Below are 14,517 nucleotides of genomic sequence, written 5' to 3'. Positions count from 1 at the left end.
AGAAAGAAAGAAAGAAAGAAAGAAAGAAAGAAAGAAAGAAAGAAAGAGAAGCCACTGTGCATCCTCCCTCGCCAGGGAGAGTCCCCTCCCCTCACTGCTCTCAGCCTGGCTTTCCAGACCCTCTGCAGCCCAGCCGGCCAAATTTTGGACATCTGAGCTCCAGCCCATGCCGTGCGGCCAATCCCTCAAACCACCAGCTGTGTGAGGGCTCCAGTTGCCAGCCGCCTGCTCTCTGACTCCTTCAGTGCCCAGCGCTCGGCGACTTCCTCATCCCAAGGTCTTCAAACCTTGCTCTGCTGGAAACCGGATCACAGCACAAGCGTCCAAGGGTCATCTCATCACAAAAAAGGGAAACGCGTTTTCTGGGCACCAAGATACGCAGGCAGCTTGCTCAGGTGAACTCACAGCAACACTTACGAGGTACTGTTAGTCCCACAGGCTGAAGGGGCAGGAGTGTCTCACGTACCATCACACAGCCTCTAAGGCTGCACACTCCCAAAGCCAGGTCTCCGGGCGCCACCGAGAGAAGATGTGTGACTCACAGGAACAATGTCTCCGGCCACGCACAAGAGGCATCCCCGCTGTGGGGGTCACTCGTCATATGCAGGTGGCCCAGGTTCCCTGTGAAGCCACAGAAGCCACGCAGATGCTGCTATAATAATACCCCAGGCCAGGGCTCCCCAAGGGGCGGGTGACTCATGCTATTTTTTCTATCCTTGGTTAGAGCTGAACATGCCTACACCTCACTTCCGTCCACACCCCTCCTCTCTCTACACGCTAAAAATACATTCTGGGTCCTGCCTCACCCCTTCTGACCATGATCTGGCTCAGCTGAGGCTCCCCACAAAACCCCAGGGGCCTCCGCAGGCACGCAGAGGGGAGGGGGATGCCTGTCTGAGGCAGAGGAAGCCTTTGCCTTTGGGAACCTGGGTCCACAAGTGTGGTTGTTTTTTTTTTTTTTTTTTTTTTTCTGTACAGGCCTCAGGGGACACCAGAGGCTCATGCAGAGGTGCCCTCTCTGGTTGGTCACCCAGAGAGGGACAGGTCTCCATTTGGATACTAACTTCAAAATGTCAGCATCTCCAACCCCAGAAAACCCGAGAATAGACAGACCCCCACCCCCTGCACTTCCTGTGGGCCCCTCTCCCAGTCAGCAGCAGTTTGAAACAACCACTGAATCCCTTTTAATCTCAGTAGCAGAGGTACCTCAGGGAGGCACAGAAAGACAACACTCCGCCTGGTCACAGCACCTCATCTGTGTCTGTTGGGTGCTGGCTGGCCCTTTAAGGGAGTGAGGGCAGAACAGGCTGTGGAGCCAACACCCCCACTTCTGTGAGGGACCAGGGTGGAGCCCGAAAGCAGGGAGGGAAGTGGCGAGCCCGGGAGTGGGAGCTGCGTGGTAGGATGCTGAGGGGAGGGGAGAGAGGAGGGGTTATCGGCCTCCATCTGGACAGGGTATCTGTGCAGGGGCTCCATTCTCAGAGACTGTAGTCCATTTTCCACATGATGGACATTGTGCAGCTGGCCCCGTCAGGGTTCTAAATCAAAGCCAGCGTCTGCCAAGGGTAGGAGCGAAGAAAGTGCCCTGAGGGCCTCATGCGACACATTCACCAGGGTCTTGCTCCTCTCTGTGACCAACTCCCACACAGGTGCCTCCTTGCGTGGCATCCAGGCTCTGCTGGTCACGGGAAAGGCCACAGGCCAAAGCCAGGATGGGCCCAGAGCTCTGCATGCGTCCTGGGAAGGTCGAGGGGTAACACGCCCCGGGACAGCCCAAGGCACAGTAGTCACCACTGCTGCCCTCTGCCTGTGGGAGAGCTGGCCTGGTGGGGCTCCCAGGGACCCAGTCCTCCTGTGGCAGGTAGGCAGGTGGCTGCTCTCCCTGTGCCACACGACCTGCTAACAACACAGCCTCTGGGAGGCCAGGACGTGGGCCTTTCTCCTCTTCCTCCAGGACCACTGACTGCCAGGCAGGATCCACTGGGCCATAGGTCAGCCACGCAATGGCCTCCTGGACACTAGACTCCGAGGCTCTTCTCGGGGAACCGACACAGTCCTGGCTCGGCAGCAGACCGGTTCTATGGGCCCCTATCCAGGTCTAGAACAGAGCATGGGGGGTGGGGGGAAGGGCTCAGGCAGCATGTTCAGGACTCTCCCTGGAAGGAGCTTCCCCTGCTCCTCCAAGAAGCTCTCCAGACATCCTCACCCAGAGTCCAAGCAACGACTGTGCCTGGAACATGTTGTCTCACCCTCCATGTGCCAGCCCAGCCTCAGCACAGGACCCTGAGTCTCTTCAGGACCCTCAGTAATCCGTGCTGGTGACAGGTGTCGAGGACAGAGAGAATCCCTGACCGCTGCTCTAGGCACTTCCATCAGCTACAGAGACTGGGCACCCCCTCTTGAACCCCCATCACACACACACTGAGATGCTGTTGGAACCAGCACCTTTGGGCTAAGGGCAGCAGACCTGGACCCATCCGTGGAGCCACAGGAGGCCCCCACCTCCTACAGGAAAGTATTTCCTATGTGGGACTAGGAATAACCACCAAATGGACCACACATACCTCACCCTCTCTTACTGCCCTGCTCCCTGGACAGCCGACCCATGGCTCCATATCACCACTGGAGGGGTCTAAATACCCTGGCTGGTGACATGGGTCTACAGAGGAGGGCTGGGTGCCCACGACCCAGAAGATACATTCCAGGGTGATGGAATCGGCCTTCATGCCCAGACACCCCAGGGGTCTTGACAGTGATGGCCACTGCCTGAGAAAAGGGGGTGGCCTCCACCAAGGACAAAATGCTCAGCTTTAAGCTTTGAGTTATACTTTTGGGCAACAATCTTGAGAACTGGGCTCCCTCTTTAATTTTTTTTTTTTAATTTTCTGGGCTCCCTTTTGAGAAACACAAGGACTAGGCAGAGGGAAACCCGGCAACGGCAAGGGCATCAGGGAAGAGCAGGTCGGAGGGCACCAGGAAGCATCACCTCCCATCCACCACCCACAGTGGGGAACCTGAGACCACCTGCTGGGGCTGCTCCCTGCCCCCCTCCTGCCCAGCGAGGGGCAGGAGCCTCCAGGCCAGTGGGGGGCTGGGGGGGGGGGGAGGGGGAGGTGTCTGATGCGACCCTCCAGGTGGTACTCACCGTGGCACCACAAAGAGACACGTGTGGAGTGTACTCAGCGCTCATGGTGCCAGCATGCTACCCAGGGGAACAGGAGAGGCCAGGCACTCCACAGTGGCCACCAGAGCAGTAGCCCATAGACCACCGAAGGCCCCAGGGATAGTATAAGCACCAGATCCTCCCCGCAGAAACCTTCAGAGAAGAAGCGGGGACGAGACATGTGGCAGCTGCAGACAGCACCACTGTTTGCACCTTAAACTGACCATACACCTCACAGGGGCTGCTACTCAGAAATGAAAAAGAAACCCACAACAGAGAATAAAGCTAATTGTTCTGATGCATTTGAGACACAGCGTGTAAATGTAAACCGACTACATACACCAAAAAAAGCTCAAAGCACTGACAAAGGCCCCCATGCTAGCCCCCAACTCTCACCAGAAGTCCACATCTTTGTCGGGTCAGAATGTAGGCAAGCCCAGACTCTCCCTCAACCCCTGCCGTGAGCTGTGCACACACCTGGAAGTCCCCATTGTGCACACTGTACAGGGACTGGAAGAAGGCCACTGGAGACGGCACGTTCTGGTAGAAGCTTCTCTTCACCCTGGGGCCAAGAGAGGACACCTGGAGGCCTATGCACGCCCAAGGAGGGGCCCTTGGAGGCCCAGCTCCAGGAGGCATGACGTCCCCGCAGGAGCTTTGCTCCCTTCCAGCCAGAGGTGGCCCTGCTTCCCCTGGGATGCTGCCATTCTTACCTCTTGTTGGCTCCAAGACCCGACACTTGCCCCTGTGGCCTCCCTGGCTAAGGGCCCAATAGAACTGACTTATACCAAGACACGTGTCCTTTACAGGGTGAGCTGTCATGGTGGGTTCAGGGCTACAAGGTGACCGCTTGTGTCCACAGCCCACAGAGGGAGCTGGCACCTTCGGGAACCACACGTGTGCTCCTGGCAGACAGGGGGCAGCTTCCTACCCCACCTGACTCCTCACTGAGCAACAGACCCACTGGCCCTGCCACGAGGATGTGGCACAGGGCTCCAACACAACAGGTCCCCAGCAGCCTCACCAGCCTCCCAGGGGAGGAAGTGGCCTCTCCAGCTCCCCACCTCAAGAGTCCCCAGTCCCACCTCATCTGACCCCTACGTTTCTCTTCCTAAGACCTGGCAATTTCCTCCACTTTGCTCCCCGTCTGCTTCTCTCTCCTCCTTCCGGACACCACCACTGGCCTCCCGGCAGGTCCTCTCCCTATCCTTGTACCCCCAAAATGTATTCTCAAAATATAAACCAGATCTTGTCGCACACAGTTTCACACACTTCAGGCATTTTCTCATGCTCCCAGGTCGAGCCTGGCCTTCACAGCCCCACCAAGCACCCGCTTCCTCACCTGGCAACTGAGGAGCTCCCCCACAGGTCCAGGGCAGAGGGTTAAAAACCCCCCACCCCATCCAGGGCCAGAGGTTTGGCCCGAGATGCCCCACCTACCACACACCTACACAGAGACATACTGACTCACATGCACACACATTGACATGCACACGGAAACTCACCCAGAGTCACATGAACACATTCACGCGCGCGCGCGCGCACACACACACAGACACACACACACACACACACACACACCCCTTGGCTACCGACCTGGGTGAAAGCTTGAACAGGAGGCAGGTCAGGCTGGTCAGTAGCAGAAAGACAGGTACAGCGACAACGGTGCCGTCAGGCTGCCCCCGAGGTGATAACAGGGGGCCTGTGGGTAGGAAGGGCCCAGGGTCGTGAGCCTCCTTGGCACCAGGATGTCCTTCCCAGTCCACATGGCAAAGCACCCCTGGGAGCGCCCCGGGCCACAGTGGAAATTTTCTCATAGGCCACAGAGGTTTGCGTCATGCCTGCTAACGAACCACCTACCCCTGGGTCTCACCTCCTCCATCTGCAAGGTCATCAGTGTCAGCCACCCTTCCTAGCAGGTTACAAAGGTCAGCCCAGCCCTTCCTAGGGAGATGAGACCATGTCCAGCCTCCAGAGCCAGAAGTATAGGCCTGGTGGGCCACACTCACTGCCAGTGACAGACAGTAACTATAGTTTCCAAGAAGCCCAATGCTTGGCAAGTTAAAAATCTCAGATTTCCAGGGGAAGGTGGTCAACTGGGGTGTAACTGCCTCAGGGAGGAAGTTCCAGGGGGGTGAAAAGGTAGGAGGGGGTGACAAACATAGGAAGGGAGGCGCTCTGGGAGGGAGACCCCCACCTCGGGCAGAGGTCTGGGGAGAGGGAAAGCACACAGGCTGGCTCCAGTCACTCCACTGGCCCGCATAGTGCTGTTCCTCCGCCAGGTCATCCTCCGGCGAGGCCATCTGGACGCGCAGCCTGGCCTCGTAGCTGGAACCAGGGTCCAACTCGATGGCTTCGAGCCTGAGCCAGGTCACCCCAAAAATGTGATCCCTGTGCTGGGCCTGCTGTGGGGTAGAGAACAGTTATCATTTGCTGAGGGTGACAGGGTCCATCAGCCCTCAAGAACACACATGCACACACACAACCACACACACAGGCACACACGCAGGCACACGTACACACACTGACACTCATCTACCCCCATGTGCGCTTGCACACACAAACACGCTCACTACACTCACACTCATATATACAGGCATACCCGGTGCTCATCACACATATAAAGACACATATTCACGTACACACAGGTACACTCACATACAAATGCACACGTGCACAGTCACACTCCTGACTCTGGCCACCTCCCCTCCTCATTATTCCAAGTTGGCATCTCCCGAGTGGCCCTTGGCTGCTGCTCCCAGAAGAGAGAGGCCCCTGGAGTAGTCAGCCCAGCGTTACCTCCCAGGTCTCCCCCTGCCTCTTGAAGGCCAGCTCATAGCTGAGCATGGAGATCAGAGGCTCCAAAGCAGGACTGACGCTCCAGGTCAGGACACAGTAGTCAGAGCTGACATTGCTCTGCAAATCAGAGGGAGGGTCCAGCTTCACTGAAACAGAATGAGGCCACGTGAGGGTGTGCGTGTCAGCGTGCCCAGCACCGGGGGTCCGAAAAATGCTGGGGGCAGGGAATGGTCAAGGCCCTTCCAGACAAGGGGCCTCACTGGGAGGCAGGTCTCCGTCTCCTCCCTGCTGCTGTCTCCCAGTAGGCCTCAGGTGGGACGAGATGACAGTGAGTTCCTATGGCCCCTGCAGCCATAAGCTTCCCAGGGTCTTACTGGACTTCTTCCTACTGTGACTGAAGTGTATTTCAAGTGACTCAAGTTGTACCCTTGCCCCGACTTACGGCCCTGAGTCTTCGTCCTCCTCCTGAACCCTACCTCTCCACTAACCAGTGGGCCCCTCCCTCCCAGGGGCCCTGCTCGCTCATAGCCCTGGGTGTCTCTTAGCAGGGACAGAGAGCACCCGCTGAGCCGTGGAGGTTAAGGGCAATGGGACCCTGCCCCCAACCCCCATGAAGCCAGGATGTTCCCCACCAAAGCACCCTACCCAGGCCTCACCATGTCTCCGGGGCAGGTACTGTGGGTCCACCAGGCTGACCTGCTCCTTCCCAGAGACGTAACGGTGGAAAGTGATGGTGAAGTTGTCAGAAGGCACAAGCACCTCCTCAGGCGGCAGCACCAGAGTGCACTCGCTGGCCCGGAAGACACATCTGTGATTGCTGCCCATGGCATGGTTGCTGGAAAGGGTACATGTCGCCACCAAGGGGCCACTGCACCAGCCCAGCCCCTACTGCTGCTATCATGGGGACCTATTCTCACCACTGGCCCCTGGCCCCTGCCCAGGTGGGCCTGGCCCTCCAGCCTCACCTGGTAAAGAGGAGCCAGGGACTGGGGCCCTGACCCAGCTCTACAGCCGACCAGTGGCAGTCGATCCTTAGGATGTTGTTGTTGAGGCAGATGAAAGATCCAGCCCCGAGCCCTGGGAACAGTGATGTTTGGGAGCTCACGACGGCTGCTTCAGGGCAGGATTAGTACCTAGCAGCTGACACTCTGACAGGGCAGTCCCCTGAGAATGATCCCAGGACAATGCATCAAGGGCAGGGCTGGGGGGTGATGGGCTCCGACCCATGGTGCATGGGTGGGAATGAAGTCCAGGGTGGTCCCTGGAGGACAGCCCCAAGCACAGCTCGAGCCAAAGCCTTCCCTGGGGAGTGAGACAGATGACAGCCCTGCCCCCCAAGCCCTCCACCCCCTGGCCTCACACAGACACCAGTGCCCAGCCCTCACCTCCTCCTTCCCCATGGATGGAGACTCCCAAGCCAACCCAAGGGCTGACGCACGTGCAGATCAGGAGCCAGGTACTCAACTCCCGCATCAGGGCCTCAGTCTCCAAGGTCCATCCTGCAAGGAACTGGGCTGAGAGCACCCCCCTGGGGACACTCACCATGAGGGCTGCTCTCTGTGGGGAGAACCCCCCTGATAGGTACTCACCGTGAGGGCTCCCCCTGTGAGGCATGCTCCCCATGAGGTCCACTCCCTATGGAGTGTGCTCCTCACTGACAGCTCTGAGTGGGTCACCACCAATACCCTCACCATGTCTCATGACAGGGATTGGACACCACTGCCTGAGCTGCTCCCGTAAGAAACTGAAGCTCAGAAAGATACATCGGCCAGACCAAAGATTCGTGGCTACAGCATATAGCATGGTGCCCTCCAACCCAGATCTTCTGGTGGGTTCTGGACTCTGAACCAGCTATGTGTCTGAGTCTGCCTACACGTTTCTTCTCTGGGACAGGCATCCTCTGCCAATACAGCCCCCTGTTGCTGGGCCCAGGTCCTGTCGTGCAAGGAAGGCAGGGTAAGGGTAACTTTGTGCCGACTGCGTAGCTTGCCTCATACACTTGAGTTCCCACAGCAGCCCTGTGAGGTAGAAAGACCGTCCCTACACACAGACAGGCAAGCTGAGTCCCAAGGAGGGGAAATGCCTTGCCCAGGGTCACACAGCCAACGTCTACACATCCTGTCTCCTTAAACAAAGACCCATCCCAAAGACCCAGGATTAGGTAGGAGGATCGCAGTGGCGTGTCCTTGCAACAAAACTGCACTCCCTAAGCTCTGTCGATCTCATCCCCGTTTAGAAGGTGCCGGTTCTGCGAAGGAGAGCACCCCAAGAGAGGAGTGCCAGCCTGAGCAACAGGATCCCTGGGGGGACCAGGGGTAAGCTGGAGACGAAGGGACTGGGTGTTCACAAGTGCCTGGGTGCTGGGAGGCTGTTGACTTCCTATCACCCTATTTGTAGCTCCAGATGGTGCGCTGATAGTTCCTAAGCAGGAAGCAGGGCCAGCCTGGTTATGCAAGCCTGATGGGTGATAAGGAGGCAAAAAAGCAGCACAGACCACAGCACGTAAACCTTGAAGGAGCCTGCACACACGCAGGGGGGCAGACACCACCCCAACACCCCAGCAGCCTAGCCATGTACCCACAGGACTGACCCCTGTTAAGATCCATGCTCAGGAAGACTGCACCCTTTCCTAGCAAGCAGCGTCACCTAGCAGCCCCAGCCACAGCATGGGAGGCTGTAGCGAGTTTACCCCTGCCCCCCAGCATCTGTCCCCTCCTGCACAGTGATTGGGTGGAGACGGGGGAGCAGCCGGACAACAGCCCACGGTCAGGGTGTGTAGTGACAGGATCAGAGCAAGCATCAGGTCGGGGGGCCTGAGGCACAGCAGCCACTTCAAGCTGAAGAGCTAACCCAGGCCCCAGTGGAAGGAGCCCTCCGTCTACGCGGAATTGGGCCAGCTGGACCAGACCATCCCAGATGGTTCAAGAGCACAGGGTGGGGTGGCTCCAAGCTCAATAGGCCCCAGAGCAGGGACAGCTGAGAGCTACGAGGGCCAGGACCCACCCTGTGGGAGCAGCGGAGACCTATGCAGGGCCACCTGGGGGGGATGGTCCCTGCTTCTCCTCCGAGAACTCTTCCCACAGAGAATGCTTCTGTCTCTACAAAGTGAGCTGGGCAGGGTGGCGTGCCGCCCCACACCTGGCACCTGGCACCTCTGTTCTTAGCATGTGTCCAGCCAGTTGCCACGAAAGCCTGGGCACCACTGGCCTCTGTCTCCTCTGGGCTACCCACGTCCTTGACAACAGAAACTGGGCCAGGCAGTGTAGAAACCCCCATCCGCATACTCCGTGGTCCTGGAACAGGCACTGGGATGACACGAGGGAGATCTAATCACAGCTCAGACGACCCCGGACCATCTCACAAGATGACTGTCAGAGCAGGAGGAGGGAAGCCAGTGTCTGCCCCTCGCGACAGTCTTGCCAGGGAGCGCGGCTGACGCCAGCCCCCAGCCCTGCCCCTCCCCCATCAGGTCTGCGGCCACCGCCTTCAGCCCACAAGCCCTCTGGTCCCTTCTCAGGACACATCTCCTCCATGACCCTCCTCAGGGTCAAGTCCATGAGGTCTGACCACTAGGGCCTCCCAGATTTCCTGCCCTGGTTTCCTGGCCCGCCACCAAGTTAAGGGCTGCCTTATAGCTGGACTCCTGCATCAGAACCTTCACACACTGCCACAAGGAAGTATGCTGCGGGGAAAGGTTTCCAGACAGACTCAGACCCTCACCTTCCCTGGCCCTCACACCCCGAGCACTCACCTGATGCCGAGGAATCCCTGCCAGATGAGGGTGCCTGCAGACCATCCTCCAAGTTGGCTTCATGCAGATTACTGCATCCACTTAGTGTCCCCTCTTAAACAGTCTATATTTTTATTTTTTTAAGTTTACTTATTTATTTATTTGGGGGGAGGGAGGGGGGAGAGAGAGAGCGAGCGAGAGAGCATGCGAGTGAGCAAGGGAGGGGCAGAGAGAGGGAGCAAGAGAGAGAATCCCGAGCAGACTCCACACCCAGTACAGGCCCCAACACGGGGCTCCGTGTATCAACTGTGAGATCATTACCTGAGATAAAACCAACAGTCAGATGCTTAACCAACTGAGCCATCCGGGCTCCCAGACTATATATGTATATTTTTTTTAAATGGAACTCACTCTAGGTCTCCTGCTGGTCTAATCCACCTCACACTGGTCTCCTCTGCCCGACTTCCTTCCATATCACATGCCCCCTCCTTCATGAAGCACTCCCCAAGCTCCCTAGGGTCTCTCTGGCCAGACCAGACATGACAAAGCAAAGCCAGTCAGCTCATGACAGAAGCAGGGTAGCAGGTAGTGCTGTGGGAGCAGCACAGAATAAGGGTGTTGACACAGTTCTCTTTGGGGGGCCTGGGGGTTAAATGGAGCAAAACGATGCACCTTCTCTTCCTGCACGTGTTAACTGACCTCCTCTGCCCAGAAACTCCCTCACAGCACCTTTGCGGCCATGTCCAGCAAAGCTCACTGCTAAGCTGCCTCTTAACACAAGGCTCTTCCAGGGTGAGACACTGTCTGATTTATGTTGTGCCCCCTGCACCTAGCCCCGACAGGGTAAGAAATGCATCCCGAATCTCCCTACAGACACTGACCTTGCCTTGAAATGGTGTTGCTGCTCTGGGCCCCTGGGAGCAGGACTCTGGATGTTACTTGAGCACAGATCCTCGTCTCCCTCCTCTGCTTGGCAGAGTTGATCCTCCTTCTGGAACCCCACCCTCACATGCCGCCACCCATAGCTCCAAAGGAGCGATCCCAAGACTCTGGCTTCTCTTCTGCCCGAAGGCCCCCCAAGGGCATGGGGGTTTGAAGAGGTTTTGCCAGCCGCAGGGCCTGGTCTTCATCTCCACTCACGGCCATCGCAATCTCAGACCATCGGGCCCCAGAACCACCCCTCGCTCAGTTATTGAGGAAGCAAAGTCTTCCATACCTAAAACTCAACGTGACAAACTCAGATCCTTCCCTCTGCCCAATGGTACTCAGGCCAGGCAGTGATAGCCTGTCATTCTTCAGCAAATACTGCCAACATGCTGTCTCTTGGAGACATCCAAGACCAGGACACCCGAGGAGGTAAAACTAGGGCGATGCTCCCAACCGCTTCAAAGTCCATCCACAGGCTCCTCCCAGGGCCCAGGGATGGCCTGCTGTCTGCCACTCTCTGCCATCCACTCATGCTGACTTGAGTGTTGAGAAGTCCAAATCACAGACTCACCTTCCCAGATGCATCTGCTGGGTCCCATGGCAAGTCGGAGGGGCCCCCCCCCCCGCCGCCACCAACCTCCAGACCTGGAGGTGACCGCTCCTGCGTTTGCAGCGAAGTCTCTCTGCCTGATTCAGGATATAACTGCAGTGAGCAGTGACGTGAGCCTCCCACGGCAGGCTGACACAGGCCGCCCACATCTGAAACCACGATGCAGATCAGAGCAGCTGTCCCAAGTGGGGTTGAGAGACAACTGCTACCACTAATCATAAACCCGGGAACTAGAAGGTGGGATGATCCTTCTTTCCCCATGACACCAAAGGTAGGCTTTGGTGATTCGACCTTTGATTGGCGGGGTGTCTGCTGCATTCCTCCCAAGAAACAGCACTGGAGAGATTGTTAAACACAAAATTAATATCTTCTCAGTTAAAGAAAAACAAATGATACAAAAGAAAAGTAAGAACAAGACTCCCCTTTATTTCACCCCAGAGGGAGCCTCTGCGAGACGTTAGGCACAAGTCCTTCCAGACAAAGCTGAAGCTCAAACAAATGGACATTTTTAAAGATTTTTTATTTTCAATGTTTATTTATTTTTGAGAGAGAGAGAGAGAGAGAAAGAGAGAGCATGAGCAGGGGAGGGGCAGAGAGAGAGAGGGAGACACAGAATCCGAAGCAGGATCCAGGCTCGGAGCTGTCGGCACAGAGCCCGACACGGGGCTCGAACCCACGAAATGAGAGATCATGAGCCGAGCTAAAACGGATGCTTAACCGACTGAGCCACCCAGGACATTTTTAATGAATTCATACTGTGCTGAGCTTTGCAGGCTCTTTGTTCCTCTGGCTATTCTCAACATCCTTCTAGGTCAGCACATAAAAGCCTTTCATATGCCTTTAAGGGTAGCACATGCCATGGCTCAATAATCCCGCTGATGGACCTGTGGATTGCTGCCTATATGTTTTTTGTTTCTTGAGATATATACCATTATATTAACTTCCAGTGCACATATGCAACTTTAAACAAGGCAGTGAACAAGTCTGGGCATGGACCTTAACTCATCAGAATGAGTACTTCTATACAAATCATTGCTAGAGGTAAGGGGTGCCTGGGTGGCTCAGTTGGTTAAGCGTCTGACTTCAGCTCAGGTCATGATCTCACGGTTTGTGGGTTCAAACGCCACGTCAGGCTCTGTGCTGACAGCCCAGAGCCTGGAGCTCGCTTTGGATTCTGTTGTCTCCCTCTCTCTACTCTTCCCCCATTCATTCTCTCTCTCTCTCTCAAAAATAAATGAACACTAAAAAAAATAATAATAATTGCTAGAGGTGGAACTGTGGGGTCTTAGGTTCAGCATTTAAAAATACTGATCCTGCCAAGTGACATTCCAAAAACATACCAACTTCTACTCACAACAGAAATGTAAGAATGCCTGTCGCCAGCCGTGTACATTATCAATCTTTTAAATCTTTGCCTGTCTGATAGGCAAAGATACCTCAGGGTTGCTTTCATTTACACTTCACTGATTATTAGTGAAGATATGCATCTTTTCATTTACTTATCGGGTCTGTGCTCCTTGGGGTACCAAATAAGGTCACAGTTCAACGTGCATGTGTGTGCTCTGTGCATCAAAACATCTTGGGCAAGTTTCAGATACCCCAGAGCTACAGCTCTGGGGTCTGAGGACACCAGGACCCACAGAGAGATGAACTCAAAGGCTCCAGCTCACACAACACCTTAGGAATGGCCAGAAACATAAATCATACATCTTTCCACTTTAAAATTTAATCAGCTTGGCCCACATCTTCCGTACGACAAGCACATATGTGTATATTGACTGAAGCTTCTCTAGTATCCTTAGAAAGAGAGCTTCCTTCTCTCTTCCAGGGTCCCTCTCTCACCTTGTTGAAACTAGGATTTGCTACCTTAAGTCCAGCAGACCACACCATCCACACCATGACCCCTAAGGTAGAGACCACAAAAGCTGGAAAAGGGAGGAAATCCTGGAAGGAAAAAAAGCTAGAGAGGAGAGCACCAAATTCTACATCTAAACTCTACATATGTACAGACAGACAGACAGACAGACATATATACACTATACCAAAATCTCTGGATGACCCTCTGAACTATATGTATACAGGCCAACTCTAAACAGCCCCGCTAAGGTTAAACAGCCTGAGCAGAAGTTTCAGCGGCTGCCTACCTCAGAGACACAAAAGTTTACGCTCTGCTTTATACATAAATTAAAAAATCAACACTCTCCAGAGAAACATAACAGAATCTAGTATCTATGGTCTATATCATTCATAATTTCCAAGATGAATCCAAGAGCATTAGACATAAGAACAGAAGTACGTGATCCACACTTAAGAAGAAAGGTAATCAATGCACACAGACTCCCAGGACTAAGTTGTTGGAAACAGCACAGGTTTTAAAGCAGCTACTCTAACTATGCTCGAAGATGTAAAGGAAAATATGGTTCCAACGGATAAACAGGAAATATGGGAGGAGAAACACACACTATAAAAAAGAACCACAAGGAAAGTATATGAGAAAAATACAGTATCTCATTTTTTTTTATGACATTTATTTGTTTTTGAGAGAGAGACACAGCATGAGCAGGGGAGGGGCAGAGAGAGAGGGAGACACAGAATCCGGAGCAAGCTCCAGGCTCTGAGCTGTCAGCACAGAGTCCGACGCGGGGCTCAAACTCACAAACCGTGAGATCATGACCTGAGCAGAAGTCAGACACTTAACCGACTGAGCCACCCAAACGCCCCTCTCGTTTTGTATTATTATTTTTATCTATCTATCTATCTATCTATCTATCTATCTATCTATCTATTATTGACTTATTTTATTTTCAAGAGAGAATGCAAGTTCATGAGCAGGGGAGAGGGGCAGAGGGAGACAGAGAATCTTAAGCAGGCTCCACGCTGGCATGGAGCCTGACTTGGGGCTCAATCCCGTGACCCTGGGATCATGACCTCAGCTGAAATCAAGAATCACTCAGCCAACTGAGTCATCAGGTGCCCCAAACACAGTAACTTAAATAAAAAGAATGCATCGTAACAGTGCAAAGTACTAGGAAAACAGGTAAGAGAGGACATCAGTGAAAGTCAACACAGTGCCCTTCCTGGATGATAGGAGGGAGCCAAGGAGAGTTCTGGAAAATCACTAGGATTAGTCAGAGTCCTAAATATGAAGCAGCCCTATATATTCTTTTTTTTCCTTAACCTAGTAGCAGTGCATCTCCATCATTACAAAACAAGAAAAGTGGACGCTGAATGTCACATTTTCAAGGCACAGTGTAGATTATTTCATCATCAACTGGATGGCAAAGGGCT

At 54.6% G+C, this 14,517-nt stretch overlaps 1 protein-coding gene across 4 annotated transcripts; it reads right to left on the bottom strand.

The window, feature by feature from the left end:
• Positions 1–915: 915 nt before the first annotated feature.
• IL9R (interleukin 9 receptor) lies at positions 916–11,823 on the bottom strand. 4 transcript variants are annotated; one of them, XM_040459617.1, is made up of 9 exons: positions 11,191–11,823; positions 7,348–7,461; positions 6,928–7,039; positions 6,619–6,797; positions 5,963–6,108; positions 5,361–5,568; positions 4,760–4,865; positions 3,641–3,725; positions 916–2,098 (listed from the first exon to the last, which is right to left on the bottom strand). In XM_040459617.1, the coding sequence occupies exons 1-9, from the start codon at positions 11,216–11,218 to the stop codon at positions 1,595–1,597; spliced, it is 1,482 nt and encodes a 493-aa protein (XP_040315551.1). In that variant the 5' UTR covers positions 11,219–11,823; the 3' UTR covers positions 916–1,594. The 4 variants fall into 4 exon arrangements, with proteins under 4 accessions (XP_040315551.1, XP_040315552.1, XP_040315549.1 ...); XM_040459618.1 differs by lacking the exon at positions 7,348–7,461; XM_040459615.1 differs by lacking the exon at positions 11,191–11,823 and having other exon boundaries at positions 7,348–9,377.
• Between the last annotated feature and the right edge of the window lie 2,694 nt (positions 11,824–14,517).

This window comes from Herpailurus yagouaroundi, unplaced genomic scaffold (assembly GCF_014898765.1).
Source record: "Herpailurus yagouaroundi ecotype Mexico unplaced genomic scaffold, PumYag 222, whole genome shotgun sequence".
Classification (NCBI taxonomy): Eukaryota; Metazoa; Chordata; class Mammalia; order Carnivora; family Felidae; genus Herpailurus; species Herpailurus yagouaroundi.
This window is presented reverse-complemented; position numbering and strand designations above follow the sequence as displayed.

Bases quoted from the DNA above. Each gene is read 5' to 3' on its own strand.
- IL9R (XM_040459615.1), bottom strand. From the start codon at position 7,585: ATGGGGAGCATGCCTCACAGGGGGAGCCCTCACGGTGAGTACCTATCA. The intron at 6,109-6,618 runs GTGAGGCCTGGG...ATTCTGTTTCAG, and splicing joins GTACCTGCCCCGGAGACATG to TGAAGCTGGACCCTCCCTCT. The intron at 5,569-5,962 runs GTAACGCTGGGC...TCTACCCCACAG, and splicing joins GGCAGGGGGAGACCTGGGAG to CAGGCCCAGCACAGGGATCA.